Source organism: Sminthopsis crassicaudata, chromosome 4 (genome assembly GCF_048593235.1).
Source record: "Sminthopsis crassicaudata isolate SCR6 chromosome 4, ASM4859323v1, whole genome shotgun sequence".
Taxonomy (NCBI): Eukaryota; Metazoa; Chordata; class Mammalia; order Dasyuromorphia; family Dasyuridae; genus Sminthopsis; species Sminthopsis crassicaudata.
In genome coordinates, this window is record NC_133620.1 from 148,652,957 (window position 1) to 148,669,346 (window position 16,390).

The 16,390-nt window shown below is 34.6% G+C and overlaps 1 protein-coding gene across 3 annotated transcripts in view; it reads left to right on the forward strand.

Moving 5' to 3' along the window:
- The window catches only part of EPM2A (EPM2A glucan phosphatase, laforin), a 190,504-nt gene extending 177,642 nt beyond the window's left edge, over nucleotides 1-12,862 (forward strand). For 2 of the 3 annotated variants that reach the window (XM_074309616.1, XM_074309614.1), the window contains exons 3-4: nucleotides 453-694; nucleotides 8,837-12,862. In XM_074309616.1, the coding sequence (XP_074165717.1) occupies nucleotides 453-694; nucleotides 8,837-9,114 (520 nt within the window). In that variant the 3' untranslated portion in view covers nucleotides 9,115-12,862. The remainder of the gene's footprint in view (nucleotides 1-452; nucleotides 695-8,836) is intronic. The other variant, XM_074309615.1, reaches the window with a different exon arrangement.
- Nucleotides 12,863-16,390: the final 3,528 nt, after the last annotated feature.

Here is a 16,390-nt window from a genome sequence, read left to right on the forward strand (position 1 = left end):
ACTCTAGTAGAGTATTCTCTAGAAATAGATACTCAAGGAGAGTATCATATACTCTAGAAGAAAATGGCCACTTTTTATAAGATTCTCATCATTTCTAATCCAGTTACCAGTTCCTCTCTATTAAGTGATAATTTAATCTAGAATCCAATGTCCCCTTGTTGATTCTTCCATCTTCTAAAAGATGAAATTATTGTTAAGGAGTTATAGAAACATCAACAGAAATTGCATTAAAAAACAGCATTAAAGTAGAAATAAGCTTAGTATAATCGTTAGAAAATGTAGGGAAAATCAGTAAGGCAACTTACCCATCTGAAGCAGGGGATCCCTTAACCAGAAAGCTAAAACGGTTCATTTTATGAATATTTTTGTTAACTAGCATTTTAATGTAATGCTTTATGTATTCCTTTTCACATTAAATCACAATAATACCTATCTCTCATTTTAAATTCTAGAATTCTCCCAAATATCTGGTTAGGAAGCTGCCCTCGACAGTTGGAGCATATAACTATCAAACTGAAGCATGAATTAGGGGTGACGGCAGTAATGAATTTTCAGACTGAATGGGATATAATACAGAATTCATCAGGTTGCAACCGCTACCCAGAGCCCATGACCCCAGAGACTATGATTAAGCTCTATAAAGAAGAAGGAATGGTCTATGTATGGATGCCTACAACAGACATGAGCACTGAAGGTAATGATTCTGATGATTGCTTCTCTGCTAAATGTTTTAAAGAAACTCTTAGAAATACATACTTCATAAATGAAGCAAAATTCTATTTTTAGATTTAGCTACACAATTTTATTAAGCATCTTGTATTCTGATTTCTTGATTATAACCAATGAAATTGATTCCTGATAAATTTATTGTTTTTTAAAAGTGGTTTTCCAAGGTCATAATATCTACCTATTACTTTCTTATAAGGTTTGGATAAACATATATTCTTAGTTTTGTTTATCTGTATTTTAGGGAAGACTGGTTTTCTCATATTTAATATCTAATGCTCCAATTATTCTATAATTTCATTGACATGAGCATTTTCTCCAACAAGACAACTTACAAGTCATCCATACTGCTCTGATACTGTGCAATTATCATATACACCGCCATTTATACTCCCACAGGAAGGTCACCTTGATGGGTTAGATTCCTTTCCTTTATTCTTAACATTGAAAGCTGTGCACCTGGCCTGCCTTTAAGTTGTCTTTCACTTTTTTTAATGTGACTAATACATTTTTTTTTTGCCTAATCATGTATCTTTCTGATGAATTCTTGACACTTCTGCATAATTTCTTGTTCTTTCACTTGCCATCACCACTCTCTCCTCCAAAAAAACAACAACAAAACAAAACTTATTGTGGTTCTCAAATTCATTTTTTCAGAGAGTGTAGTAATCTTTTACTGGCAGCCTTATAATACCATCAGAAGAAATCATATTAAAACTGAATTTTATTTCATGAGAAACTTAGTCATTAAAAGACCTTTGCAATTTTTCAGTGGCTGTATAGCCTGCTCTTTTCCATTTCAATTCTGGGCCCAGATCCATGTCCTTTTGTAACATCTAACCCAGATAGACTGATGGATATGTATATTATTGCAACTGCATATTATTATCTATGCAAGCAGTCATTCTTTATCACTCTGTTCTTTCTGTATGTAGGCATAAAATTTTAAATCCTTCAAATTATGAAATTGTTATTTGGGTTGAGATTTTTAAATTCTAATTCTCTGACCATGGTTCTCCCTAATCACATTGCATTTGCTAATCCTGACCTGGCAGTGTTCAGAGCAATGACTGAATTTAGTGAATCCTGGGAGTGTAATTAGTATCTTGTATTGTGCAAAGTATTAATGGAAGGAGTGCTATTAGGGAATTAAGTTTAGTTTAGTTAAGTTTTGTTTTCTGAATTGCAGAATTTTCTACTTAGGACTTGAAAAATTATCTAGTCTAATTTCTTTCCCAGTGGTCCTGTCTCAAGCTTTAATCATTCTTCTTCTAGGAAACCCCCCTGGGGTTGTGATGTTTAAATTAGTTATAATACTTTTCTAGAATGTGATATATTCATTTTATGGTGAGAGTGAACTATTCCCTTCTCTTCCCCAAAACCAGGCTGGGCCTTCCAGTCTGACTATAGACTAGAGTAATGCTAGTCTCCTTTAGTATTCCATTATTTTATATCAGCTATTTAGGACTAGAACTGGCTTTCTTGGAATGAGGCATTCTAACTTTTGGGGACATTTGTATGGAGATGTTGTGTAAAACATAATTTACATGGAGCTATATTTTCCCAATCCACACTTAGTTTGTCTTATATAATCCATTCATTAACATGCTTTTATTAAACATCTCCTATATGCTAGGCAGTGGAGGTGCAACAAAACAAAACAAAACAAAACAAAACAAAACAAAACAAAACAAAACAAAACAAAACAAAACAAAAAGCACAAGAACCCCAACTCACCAAAACCCTAGCAACAATTCTCAATAAATAGATAAAAGAGCATTTGAGCAATGGAACCACTGCTTTTTATCAATAAAAAATTCATTCATTCAGCAAAAATTTACTGTACACTGTTGTATACCAGATATTGTGCTAATTACTGGCAACTACAAAGAATGAATTAATCTATACTTATCAATGAGCTGACATTCTAATGAGGTAAATATGAGAAATATGTATAGTATAAATATAAATAAAAACTCATTAAAATTAGTTAAATACCAGGTGGTTTGAGTGAAGTTGGGATTATTAGATTCACGCAGATGATTGTGTCTGAGTTGCATTTAAAGGAAGAAGGGAATCTTTGAAACAGAGTACTTTTTTTTCAGAGTACATTCCAGGTAGGGGCCATATATAGGGCAAAAGGCCCAGAGACAGGTAGTAGGAAGTCATGTCTGAGGAACAGAAAGAAGGGCAGTTTGGATGAAGAGCAATGTAGGAAGAACAGTATTATTCATTGAGACTAGAAAAATAGGTTAGTTCAGGTTATAAAGGGATTTAAACTAAACAAAAAATTTATATTTTATCCAGAGAAGCAATAGCTTTCTATTCCGCTGGAGATGATTGAGTAGGAGAATCACTTGATCAAATCTACACTTAAGGAAAATTACTTTATCTGCAGCATATAAGATGGACAGGGATATAAATGAGGAGATTGCTGAAATCATCTAAGTGATGGGTAAAAGGGATATGAAGCAAAGTGATACCTATGTCAGTGAAGAGAAGGGATCAGATGCAAGATGTGTTGTACAGATAGAAAGATCAAGATCTAGCAACTGACTAGATAAATGGGATGAGGGAAGGGAAGATTTAAGAATAATGCACACACTTGAATCACTAGAAGGATAAGGAGATATTTGACAGAAATAAGGACATTTGGAAGAGGGGAGGACTTAAAAGGAGAGATGATGGTTCAATTTTAGACATGTTGAATTTAAAGGGGCCCTGGGATATTCAGTTTGAAATGTTAAATATTCAGGTGTTGATATAGGGAGGCAGGAGAGAGAGAGAGAGAGAGAGAGAGAGAGAGAGAGAGAGAGAGAGAGAGAGAGAGAGAGAGAGAGAGAGAGAGAGAGAGAGAGAGAGAGAGAGAGAGAAAAGAAGAAGAAGAAGAAGAAGAAGAAGAAGAGGAAGAAGAGGAAGAAGAGGAAGAGGAAGAAGAAGAAGAGACAAAAAGACAGAGACAGAGAGGGGGAATATAAATAGAGGAGGGAAAATAGAAGAGAGCCCAGGATAAAACTTTGGAACTCACTCAAAAAAGGAAGCAATGAAGAAATGGTCAAACAGGTAGGAGACATACCAGGAGAGAGTGATATCACAAAAACCCAGAGAAAAGGGGATAGTTACTCTGTCAAATACAGGAGATAAGTAGAGAAAGATTAGGGCAGAGAAAAGACCATCAAATTTGGCACTTTGGTAACTTTGAGATAATTGATAACTTTGGAGAGAGTAGTTTCATTTGAATGGTCAGATTGGAAGCTAAATTGTAAAGATATGAAGTGGACAATCACTTTTATAGTTGAGCAGTTTAGAGGTTCAGCCTTTGCTTATGATTTGGATTCTATAATGTAATTACTAGAAGGTACAATGAAGCTTCAAAGAATGCTGCTAATGACCTTCCTTGTGTCATATCCTTTTATTCCAACCCAAACCATGCATGGACTCACATGCACCATTGACCTGTCCTTATTGACATGATTTAGGAGAGACTTGAATTAAAACTGTGCATTCCTATCCCTTGCTGATTTTTAGGTAAATATTTTTTAGGGTTAAAGAGATGCATAGTGTTAATCTGAGGCACCTGGACTATGCCAATTAGCATTTTCCGTCATGTTCAAGAAAGCTCTTTATCCTAGAAGAATACTCAGCCCGGGAACTCATCCTTCAGAAATATCTTCTACCATCTGATTGGATTTTAGAGGGCTCCTACAGAATCTCTATTTAAGCAGGACTATCAGCCAACTCTTAGCGTCTACACCATGCCCTGATATGGGGTGCTTTCTTTCAGCTTCATTTTATATTTTCATATATAAAACAAAATCAGGTCTTCTTACTCCGAGGTAGCTCTCTTTTCACTGTGACCTGCTGCCTCTCACAGAAACATATTGAAATATATTAAAATGACTTATTCTCAGACAGGAGTAGGGGCAATCAAAAGAGTACTGATTTTTGGCATCAATATTTGGAGTCAAACACTAGCTTTACCACTTGCTACTTGTGTAAACTTGGGCAAGTCCCTTACAATTCCTCAGCCTCTTCTTTAAAATCAGGGGCTTGGACTAGATAGTTTTTTAAGTCTAAACTTGAATTTTTGGATCTAAGGGACCTTTTAACAACTATTCTTCTATTATTTGTAACAGAATGAACTGCATAGCCCCTTAAGACTAAAGGATTTTCTACTGAGCCAGACTTTTCCTAGAATAGGCAGCAGTCAAAGGGTTAATAACCATTTCTGCATCCCAATGGGATATTTTATCAATAAATCAATCAGCCTATGAGGCTCACAAGATGAAAGCATGTGAGCATATAGATTAATTCAGCTGAATATTTTTAGAGCCCCAGAGAAAAATCTATGTGGAAGTGTTTTGAGCTGTGGCATAATGCTGTCAGAGGAGGTATAAGACAGAAGACAGTTGTTAGGCTAGACTGTCACCACTAGTTGTCACTGAGCTGTTAAAATCAATTGTACAATCGATTGTTACTCGTGTATGCTTTGTTGTAGGCAGAGAAGATGTTTAAGTGTTGTTTTTTCCCCAAGATGTGATTTTATCCTAGAAATAAAAAGCTCTTAAACCTGCTGACTACTTCAAAATTCTTCCTCCAAATTCAGTTTATATTTTGCAAGGAAACCACTCTTATTATGATGCTAATTTGTGCCATGGCAACAGATGCCCAGGCTAATTTCTGGGAACAGTTAATGGGCCTTAGTAAAGGATTGAGGTGAGGTCAGATGTTGAACTTTTCTTCTGACATTCAGAATATGCCAAGAGTTCTTAATAGTCTGTTAAAGTGACTACCAGTAAGTGCCTGGACTCTAGGGAGTGTGTCTACATTACATTTTCAGTTTTTCAAGGAAAAAAAAGGAATACATGAATAAAATAATATCAACAAAGTCACACTTGACCTTCCCCCCCAATACATTTTACTGAAAGAAATATAAACATGTATATGCATCTCTAGCATGTGGGGAGGAGGGAGAATTGATCCTTCCAAAGCCAGGCTTTGACCGAAATGCAAAAAAGATGAAATTTTACTTTGGTACCCTTGTCTCGTTCTTATTTAGTATCTCTCCATGCCTTCATGCTGCTGCCTGGCTGTACCACCCTGCTCTGGTACTGCCCTATTGTATCGCTTTTAAAAATATTTTTTTAAAAATTATGAACCAACCAAACAAAAATATTTAATGTTCAAAGAGGTACAAGAAGGAGGCATACATTTACAACTCCCATCCCTGAAAAGAAGTTAAATAGTACACACATAAACATTTATTAAGCTGCTATATGTGCTATGGGGTGGGGATACAAAGAGAGGAAAAAGACAGCCCCTTCTTTCAAGGACTCATAATCTATAGTTCCTCAAAACAAATCATCTCTCTCCCCTTTCAAAATCTCCTCAGCATTCCACCCTCAGCTAGGTATGAGGCATATCTAGGTATGATTGACAGTAGGCCAGTTAGGTTTAGGATCAGAGAACAAATCTGGATGTATCAACAGGTTTAACCAGACAATCACTAGAGTTTGTTAAAGTAAAAAAGTTTTCCTCCCTTTCTTCCTTTCCTCCCTCTTTCCCTTTCTCCTTTCCTTTTCCCTTCCCCTTTCTTCTTCTCCTTTCTTCCTTCCTTGTCTATGGCCAACGCTGAACCTTTAAGCAGAGAGAATGGGGAGATGTAACAATAATGACCAGTGAGGAGATAGAAAGACACTTCCTGATATCAAGAGTTCAAGATTCCAATGGGAGGAGACGAAATATAAAAAAGCAGTGTACAAACAAGATAATTATATTGTAAAAGGGAAGTAATCAAAGAGAGAAGGTACTAGGAAGGGGAGAGGAGTGGAGAGGGAGACTAGGGAAGGTCTTTTGCATAAGGTGGGGTTTGAGTTGAGGAAAAGGTAGGGGAGCTCTTGGGGAATGGAATTTTTTTATTCAGTGAAGTAGGCTGTTGTTTGTTCTTCATTTCTGAAGAGGACAATGATATCAGAGAGATAAAGCCATGACATGTAAGTGAATTGAATTTAAGTGAGGGAGGGCTGTGCAAAGTCACCTGCCTCATCTTCCCCTCTAGAGCCATCTGAGTCCAGTGGGAAGACAGAGATCAGGAGGATTGGAGATGGCCCTGGATGCAGTGGGAGATAATAGCTTTTGGTGCAACCTCAGTGAAGTATGAGATAAAGGATGAGACCCCTTATCTGAGCAGGTGCCACTGTAGGCTTAAGGAAGGGATGAAAAGGTTTGAAATAACCACTGTGATGAGTGGAATTAGAGAGGTGTAAAAAATTTGCCTTATAGCAATTATGATATATACATATACACACATGCTAGGCATTTATTAAATGCCTAATATCTATAAAATTCTATGCAAAAAGATAGGAACATAAAGGTGAAAATGAAGTAGCATTTGCCCTTAAGGAGCTTTAATTCTATTGGGGGAAACATGTAATAAATATGAAACATTAATTTTTTACATAATCACACACAGATGTGCAAAATATGGATAATAAATAAGTTGAATTAGAGTTATTAACATAAGAAGATATTTGATTTTCACAAACTGTAAAGAGAAGTGGTCTTTTCCTGTTAAGGTTTCTATTTTAACAATCATTTCTTCCTTAATCGGGGTCAAATCAAAACCAGCAATCCAATTCATCATTTTCTCTACCTTTTGAAGAATAAAATTATTAAGGTAAGGTAAGAATTTATCAGCTGCTCTGTTTTAGCACAAAAAGAGTTCCAATAAAAATCTGGATACATGAAATCCTCCATCACTGTTTTTTCATGCTTCAGAAATCTGTTTGCTGAGTTCATCATCCATTTCTTCTGTCCAAATGATCTATAGGATACTTTCATCATACTATCATGTTGTTCTGTTTCCTCCTCCACTTGGTCCATGGATAAAATGAAAGTTTTCTTTGGTCCTTTTAACTTCTAAAATTCTATAAATCTATATATCATTATTTTTTCCTTCTTTGCTTCCTGAATTTTCATATATGAGATAGGAATCCTAATACCTAGCAATACTACACTACCATCCATTTTTTCTATTCATTCTTTTACAGATACATTGTAGTCATGATTTCAATCGCATGAAGTCTCAGTGACAGCTATATAGGTGAATTTATCTTCCTACATTTCTCTAGTTCATGTTGCTTATTGCTCATATTTATGCATCTGGGATCACAAATTTGATTTATCCCTTTCTGTTGAATATCGTATCCAATGATATCACTTCTACTGATTTTCTTCTTTCTGTGTTGTATCTAATACTCTCTTTGATATCTAGCTTTATTGACATTTCTGATGGTATACATTTGGCTTACTTTGAGATGATTAGGAAGAAATTAAATGTTATGTACAACATAACTGATTTAAAAGCCCCTGGCATATAATACCTAGCATTATATGATGATAGGTTAGGTGACTTGCCCAGAATCACATATTAGTGACTATTAAAGATGGAATTTGAACCTTGATTCCAAGTCAGTATATTATACTGCTATGTATCCATGTTATGCAGTCTAAATCATAAATTCAAATGAACATAAGCTGAATGTACTCAACCGATTTCTTTAAATCCTCTGAACTAATTCTATTATGTGATCAAAATGGGTTAAGAATTGATATTAATATTGTGGAACAAAATGTTTTTGGAAGGACATGTAAATGAAATGAAATTGTGGTGCAGTTAGATGAGAGGTTCTTTTTGAAATAAAATAATCCTCTGCTCAGTCTGTGGTAATCCTACTAGACAGCTGTAATCCATGGCAAGAAAAAAAAAGCTGTATCCATCCTGAGGTATTTGTTAACTTTTCCTTTTGAATGACATTTGCCCAGAAATGGAAGTAATGGGATAATGGTGAGAAGAAACCAGCAGCATGGAATGAAGATCTTTGCTGGTATTGTTCCATTGTTTTTGAGTTGACCTATGTTGGAAAACTTACTTTTTCTTTAAAAGAAAAAACAAAAACAAGCAAACAACCCTTGCAAGGAAACAAGCTGTCTTCTCCCTATATCACCCTGCATAGCATTCTGATTTCACGGTGCAGGAGACACGTTATTATTAGCTGTGATATTCAGGTTTTGTTCCTAATGTGTATGTGTCTTGCTTTCTCAATCCTAGGCAGAGTGCAGATGTTGCCTCAGGCGGTCTGTCTCCTCCACAGCCTGCTGGAGAACGGACACACGGTCTACGTCCACTGCAATGCTGGTGTTGGCAGATCGACAGCTGCTGTGTGTGGCTGGCTCAGATATGTGATGGGCTGGAATCTGAGGAAGGTGCAGTACTTCCTCATGTCCAAAAGGCCTGCTGTCTACATTGATGAGGAGGCACTGACCCGTGCAGAGGAAGATTTTTATCAGAAATTTGGGAAGGTTCGTTCTTCCTTATGTAATCTCTAGGGGGTACAATCTCAAATTCCTGTCAGGGAAATTTGGGTGATATTTTAAGGTGATTTGAAGACAAACTAATTAAAAAGTATTGTGTTATAGTTTAGTAGTAGTATTTATTATTATTATTATTAGTCTGGGGTGCCCACTGGTTTGGATTAGAGATATATTTTCTCTGGAGTACCTTCTAAAGAAATTTGTGAATTGCGCAAGAAATGGGGTACAACACCATTGACAACACCTGTAATCAGACTATTTATTTTGGTTAGCTTACATGTAGGTGGCTTTATAAAAAATTTAAGACTACAACCACTGTTGCTTGTTGATTGCATGTAACTATTTGCTGCCTGAAAGGGGGAGAAAATCTATAATTATACAGATTTCTTTTTTTACAACAAAAATAACAAAGGTAGTCCCTAGTGTCTTGTAAATGAAAGCTATCTGGCCTGCTACCAAGCAAGACACTAAGTCTGGAAGATGGAGGTTCCATAAATCCTTGCTGAATGGAATAGAATGGAATTTCTTGTTCTGCAGGGAGAAGGTGTGTTGATATACAATCTGGATAGCTGAAATTTTTAACTTTGTCTGTTCTGAACTTTTTGGGAAGTCTAGTGAAAACTGTAGACCTCTTCTCTTAAAAATAATGTTTTTAAATTTTCCACATACACACACACATATGAAACAAAAGATTATTTCAAAAAACCAATTATATTTATATAAAGTTGTTAAAATATTATGAAAAAATTCATGGGTCTCTAGGTTAAATAAATGCTCTGATAAATCTGTGAAAACTGTAGGAAAAAAATTACTTTATGTGAGTCCATCATAGGAATTGGTTCTTGATTTATAGCAGAGATTTTTTTTATGTGCATTATGTTTCATGTTTCACTATGTATTTGAATTTTTTAGAACCTTCTAAAATGCTTGGATCATAGTAGGCACTTAATAAATATTTATTTACTGATTGATTGGCTACTTGTCTTCTTGCTTATTTGAAAAATAAAAGCATTTTACAGCTCCTGACTCAATTATCTCTTAATATTTGATAGTCCTGTTAGAGGACCATGATCAAGAGGAGTCTCAGAGCGAAGAGGAGTTAAGACAGATCCCATTTCCTTTTCTCTACTGGCTATGAGGAATAATGGTCTCTCCTTATGATGCCACATGAGAGTGTTGATTGACATTCCTGTTACATAAATAATAGATAAGAATTAATGACAGAGAGGATAATCTTACTTTCTAATTCATAAGTTGTGTGGCTGAATGTTACATTGGAAGTTAAATTCAATCATTCTCAGCCTTTTCAGTCTAAGTAACTTAGACTACTAGATAATACAATTGTAGTGCAGGACTTAAAGTCAGGGAGTTCTAGATTCAAATTCATCTCAGATACTTATTTGCTGTATGACCATGGACAAATCACTTAACATTTTTCAACATCAGGTTCCTTATATGTAAAATTGGGATAATAATAGCATCATCCTCCCAAGATTATTGTAAGGAGAAAATAAGATGATATTTCTAGAGGACTTGCCAAACATTAAGGTATTATATAAATATTATCATCATTTTTCTATAATCGTTTATCTATTCACTTCTCCACTCAAATCTATCATTATTTTCCTTTCACTTATATCTAATTATAACTAATCTCATTCTATAATTGTAGTAAGGGAAAATGTGGCATCTCTTTGTCCTTTCCCAGAAAGTAAGCTCTTCTACCTATTAATATTCCATTTATTTCTATAGAGGAAGGATTCATGGCTAGCTGATAGGGATATTATATTTGGGAGTTTTTCACTGACTTTTAACCACATTCTTGCTTTTCTTTCAGGGAATGACTAACAGTCTTTTACTACTTTCTACCAAGAGAGAAGTCAGTGACAAAGATGACAATAATGAGAAACAGAGGTGGTATACAGTCCACTCTGACATCAGCCTCATTAAGATCCTTTGAGTAATATCTAAAGAGAATACAGTGAAGTGCCCAGAAACTGCCACTACTCTGAGCTATTGGTAGAACAGACCTATAGAAAATTGTATACAATTACTTGTCCTTTATTATCCCTGCAACTTTTGTTAAGAATTATAAAACAAGTATTGGGTTAGAGGATGTAGGACCAAAGAATCTCAGATTTTGAATTGAAATGGACCTTTGAGATCAGGTCCAACTTTCTCATTTTTCAACTGAGGACATTGAAGTATGAGCAAATTAACATGCCTGGGATCACTCAGACAGTAAGTGTCCAAGGCAGGATTCAAATTCATGTCTTTTAGATTACAAGAATGAGGCATTTCATTCACTTTGTCACTTAGCTACCCTCAAAGGTTTCTATCTCCTATTGTCCATTACTAGGGATTTACCCAGATATGCCAACTGGTATTTTTAGCCACAGGAACAAAGCTCGAGAAAAGGGATTTTTTCATTTTTTGTGTCTGTCTTGAATCTTTTTGGCAGTATGGGGAAACCTTTTTTCAGAAAAATGGGTTTTTAAATTTTATATAATTGAAGGATATGCTAAATTTTGCTTAAAAGCTAGTAAAAATAAGGATGTAATTTTTCTTTTCTATTCAAAATCATGAACTGTAGGTGAAGAGCTCTAGAGCTGGAAAGAAACTTGAAGTTATCAAATCCCACCTTCTCATTTTACCAATGAAGAAACTAAGATGCAGGGGTAGTTTAATGATTTGCTCAAAATCAGACAGTAAACCTCAGAAACAAGGTTGTATTCCAGATTCTCTGACTACAGAGACAATCCTCTTTCCATGGTATTATGTCATCTCTCAAAAGATGTCTATAAACTTTTCCCCTTGAAATCAAACTATTTTTAAATGATAGAAATATGTTTCTTTGATGACTAAAAGATCCAAATCTTACCCTTCCCATTGGAAATAGGCTTTAGTCTTCTTCCCCTTTGGTCTGATAGGAGAAATCAGATTCAGAAAAATTAATTGGTAAATTCATAAATATTGACATAACTCATTTGGTCCTGTATTAATACCATGAATGATGTATTGAAGATATTTGAATGTTAGTTGCTAAATAAAAGTATTTCCACAGCTCTCATGAACAAAAACTTAGTGTGTTTTTTTCTAGTAATGATCATTTCTGAAATTCAAAAGAATAAAGCATATTTCCTTATTTGATAGAAGCGATCATAATTGCTACTATTATTTTTACTAATTTAGAGCTGAATTATAATTATCACTGTCACTTTTATACTTTCCTTTGTGAATCACAATCATTAATGGCATGACAAAAAGAAGCCAAATATGAGAGGACCACAAAGAAGAAGGAAAAGAAATTCAGCAATTTAGTTAGAAAATCAAAACAATAATTAATTGTTCTGTTAGCAGTTAGTCACCATGAGTATAAAACTTATTTTCTTCTTTTTAGAAACAGCCAATCTTCTTAGTGAAAAAGAAATGACAAGATAAGGTCTCTCACTGTATTGATAGTTTTGAGTCCTCTTGGGAAACATTCTTAAATCATGTGTTCTGGCATTGTGTTTGTCACCAACAAGAAAAAAAAAAGAACTGAAAAAAGCAATTTTTTAAAACTTAAAATCATGGTTACCAGGCTGAATCCCCCCTCAACACATTTTTGGTAGCCTTAATGATAAAAATAGGACAATAACTTCAAACTCTACAGAGATAGAGACAGGATATTGTGAAATGAAGAAGTAGAAGGTGATCTAGGAGAAGAAAAAGAAATTTCCCTAAACACTGGGCAAGTTAGCATGTCTATGTAGTACTCCATACACACACACACACACACACACACACACACACACACACACACACACACACACACACATATATATATTTTTAAGGTAAGTGACTAGTTTTGAAGCTACATTGTTACCAACCTCACTTACTATAAAGAGACAAAATACTTTGAGTTCCAAGGTACAGAAAGTTATAGGGAGGAAACAAATTATTTCTGTATTCCACTCAAGCCCCAAACAGTTCTTAACTTGACTCCTTTAACTTCCTTAGGAATAAGATTAAAGCTACCTTATTCACATCATGTGCCCCAAAAGGACCTCAGCCATTGTACCTGGTTAGCTGAAATGTGATACTATGGATACTGACTTTGGAGTCATAAGTCATGATTTTCAGTCCTATTTCTAATATATATTAGTGGTGTGACTTAAGTTTCTTGGAACCTTAGCTTTCTTATCTGCAAAATAGAAGCCATAATATTTGTATTTTGGTACCTCACATATTTGTTATGAGAATCAGTTGAGACAATCATTTGATGCTCATAGCCAACTATTATAGAAACTCATTACTGGATAATAAATTTCAACTTAATAGTGGTTATTTCCAAGAATGTCATAGTTCTGTAAGTGATTTAACTAGTGATATACCAGTTCATTGCAAGCTATTTCCCAGTTCCCAAAACAGTAACCTTTGAGAAGAACACCAAGTTTTTTTGTTTTTGTTTTTCTGGGGAAGGACTAGCAAGAAGGAGAAATGGAAGCAATAGGAATCAAGGTCAAGGGATGGGTAATAAAGCACTAAGTGAAGAGAGAATCACTAATGAGATGGTCCTGAAGGAGATTTATTTTGGGTTGTGGAACTTTGGGAGGATAAAATAACAATCTCATAGGATTTAGAGCTAGGTGACTTAAAGATCATCCATTCTAACTCCTTCATTTTATTGATAAGGAAACTAAAACCCAGGAAGTAGAAGTAACTCAGTCAAGAATGACAGCAAGCAGTTAATAGGGCTAATGTGGAATAAAGTGTGGGCTATATTAATGGAGAATTAATATCAATAGGCAAATAGTGCCATAGAGGTGAAAAGCAAAGGCAACTGAGGGTTTGGGAGGTTAAGCAAATATATTATTTTATTAAATACTATTCTTGTTTCAGTGATGTTGGATAGATATGGAAACACTCTCTGAAGGAAAGAAGAAAAGAGAATAGTATATCCACAAGTTTTGAGCCTGTTAAATTTACAGACATTCCCTTGGGATGAGATCTCAGCCTAATACAAAGTGCATAGGAGGGTATCAGTAATGATATGTGAATGGAAAGACCTACTGGAAAAGGGAAAAGGACCCAAGGATAAGAGGGAATGAGTTGAGAATACAAATTGGTTCACATTTTACTAAAGCATGTGCAAGGCACTGTGTCTATGAGCTATAGTTTGCCTAGAATGTAGAAAAGAATTTAACAAATTCTCTCCCGATTTTCTTCTAAAACAATCGAAGGGCTGTAAACTAGATGATAGTACAGGTGAAACTAGTTAAGTGATTAGATGCTAATATTGGCTTAGTATCAACTTTGAAGGATCTTCAGTGGAGTATGGATTTCTAGGTTTGGTTCTGTGCTATGTAACATTTAAAATCAATTAATTGGATAAAGTCATTAAATATAGACTTATGAAACTGTCAGATGACACAGAATCAGAGGAACATTTAACACATTGATGACAAACCAAGGATTCTAAAAAGACCTTGATATGTTGGAACATTGGCACAAATTTACTAATCTTGAATAGAGAAAAATGTTAAATATTCCATTTGGATTAAAAAAAAACACTCAACATATAAATGAGATAGGGAAGGTGTGGAGAGATAATACTTTCTCTGAAAAACATCTTGTAGTTTCATATAATACAACCTTGATTGTGATGTGGTTTTCAGAAAAAATAAAATCCTAGGCTTTGTATACAAGACTGGAAAATTTAACCTGGTCTGATGTCCTTTGTGCCCATTTCAAAGGGCACATTTAAAGAAGAACATAGATAATTTTAGAGAAGAATAAGCAACATGAAGATGTTCAAGTTCATGTGATATGGAAATAAATTAAAAGATTTGCAAATGTTTATTCTGGGGAAGAGATTTGGGTGAAGCTTGGTAATTCTTCAGGATTTGAAGGGCTGTTCAGAGAAAGAGGAATTAGACCTTTACTTGATTCCAGAAGACAGAACTAACAACAGGGAGTGGGAAATTAAGAATTTAAAATTTTTTTTCCCTCCATTGGTGGAGATTTTTTTTTTTTTAGCAAAAGCTTAAAGACTGCTGTTAAATAAATTGTGGAGAAAGCTTTTGTTTTTATTGTTTAAACTAGATCACCTCTGAAAAATTACCTTCTTTTTCAGGATGTGTGAAATGTTTCAGCATTGAAATGTAATATTAATGGAGATGGGAAAGACCCCTTGTTTAATAAAACTTTAAAAAGGTGTCCTAAAATAAGGTTTACATTTTACTTCTACTTCTAGGACACAAAGAGAATTGAAGGTCAAATGAAAACCATTTCTTAATAAGGGGCCTCTGGCTTTTTACCAATAGGATATGTGAGTTAAAAGACTGATTATTACTTCTATTCCAGAGGAATAGAGAGGAGAAGGAATTATCAACTTTGACTATACTGACCAGATGAGTGGGATTCTCACTTCAGGTCATCCCCAAGTTATTTCTATCTGCTTGACCTCTTAACAAAGGTTTTATTTTATTTTTTCATGTTTAGCCTTTGTACAGCTCTTAAAAAGAGTCTTCTTAATGTCATCTCTGTTTTATACATCTATCCTGAAAAGTTAATCTGGGTGGAAATGGCAAATTTTTTATGGGCCTTAACATATTATTTATAAATTTTTAAACACTTTTATTTAGGGTTTTGAGCTCCAAATTCCATTCCTCCTTCCTTCTCTCCTCTTCCTCTTTCCTGAGATGGTAAGCAATTAGATATAGGTTATATATGTGCAATTAAACATTGCCAAATTAGTCATTTTTACAAGGAAACTTGAATAAAAAAATGAAAGAAAATTAAAAAAAAAATAACATACTTTAGTCTGAATTCAGTGACTGTTGGTTCTTTCTGGAGGTGGATAGTGTGCTTAATCATTACTCCTTTGGAATTGTCTTGGATTGTTTTATTGTTGAGATAAATCATTTACAATTCTTCATCCAATGTTATTGCTGTACTAACAATGTTCTTCTGGTTCTGTTCTCTTCACTGTGCATTACATAACCTAAGTCTTTGAAGGTTTTTCTTCAGTCTTGTTTGTCATTTCTTACAGCACAATAATATTTCATCACATACAATCACATACCACAGCTTGTTTAGTCATTTCCCAAATGATGGGCATCCCTTTGAACTCAATTTCTTAGCTACCCCAAAAAGAACTGCTATAAACATTTTTGTATAAATAGGTCCTCCTCTTCCCCTTTTTTGTATTTTTGTGATCTAGGGTTAGCAGTAATATTGTTGAATCAAAGGGTATGCAATTTTGTGGCCCTTTGCATATAGTTAATATTAATGGAATAATAATAAT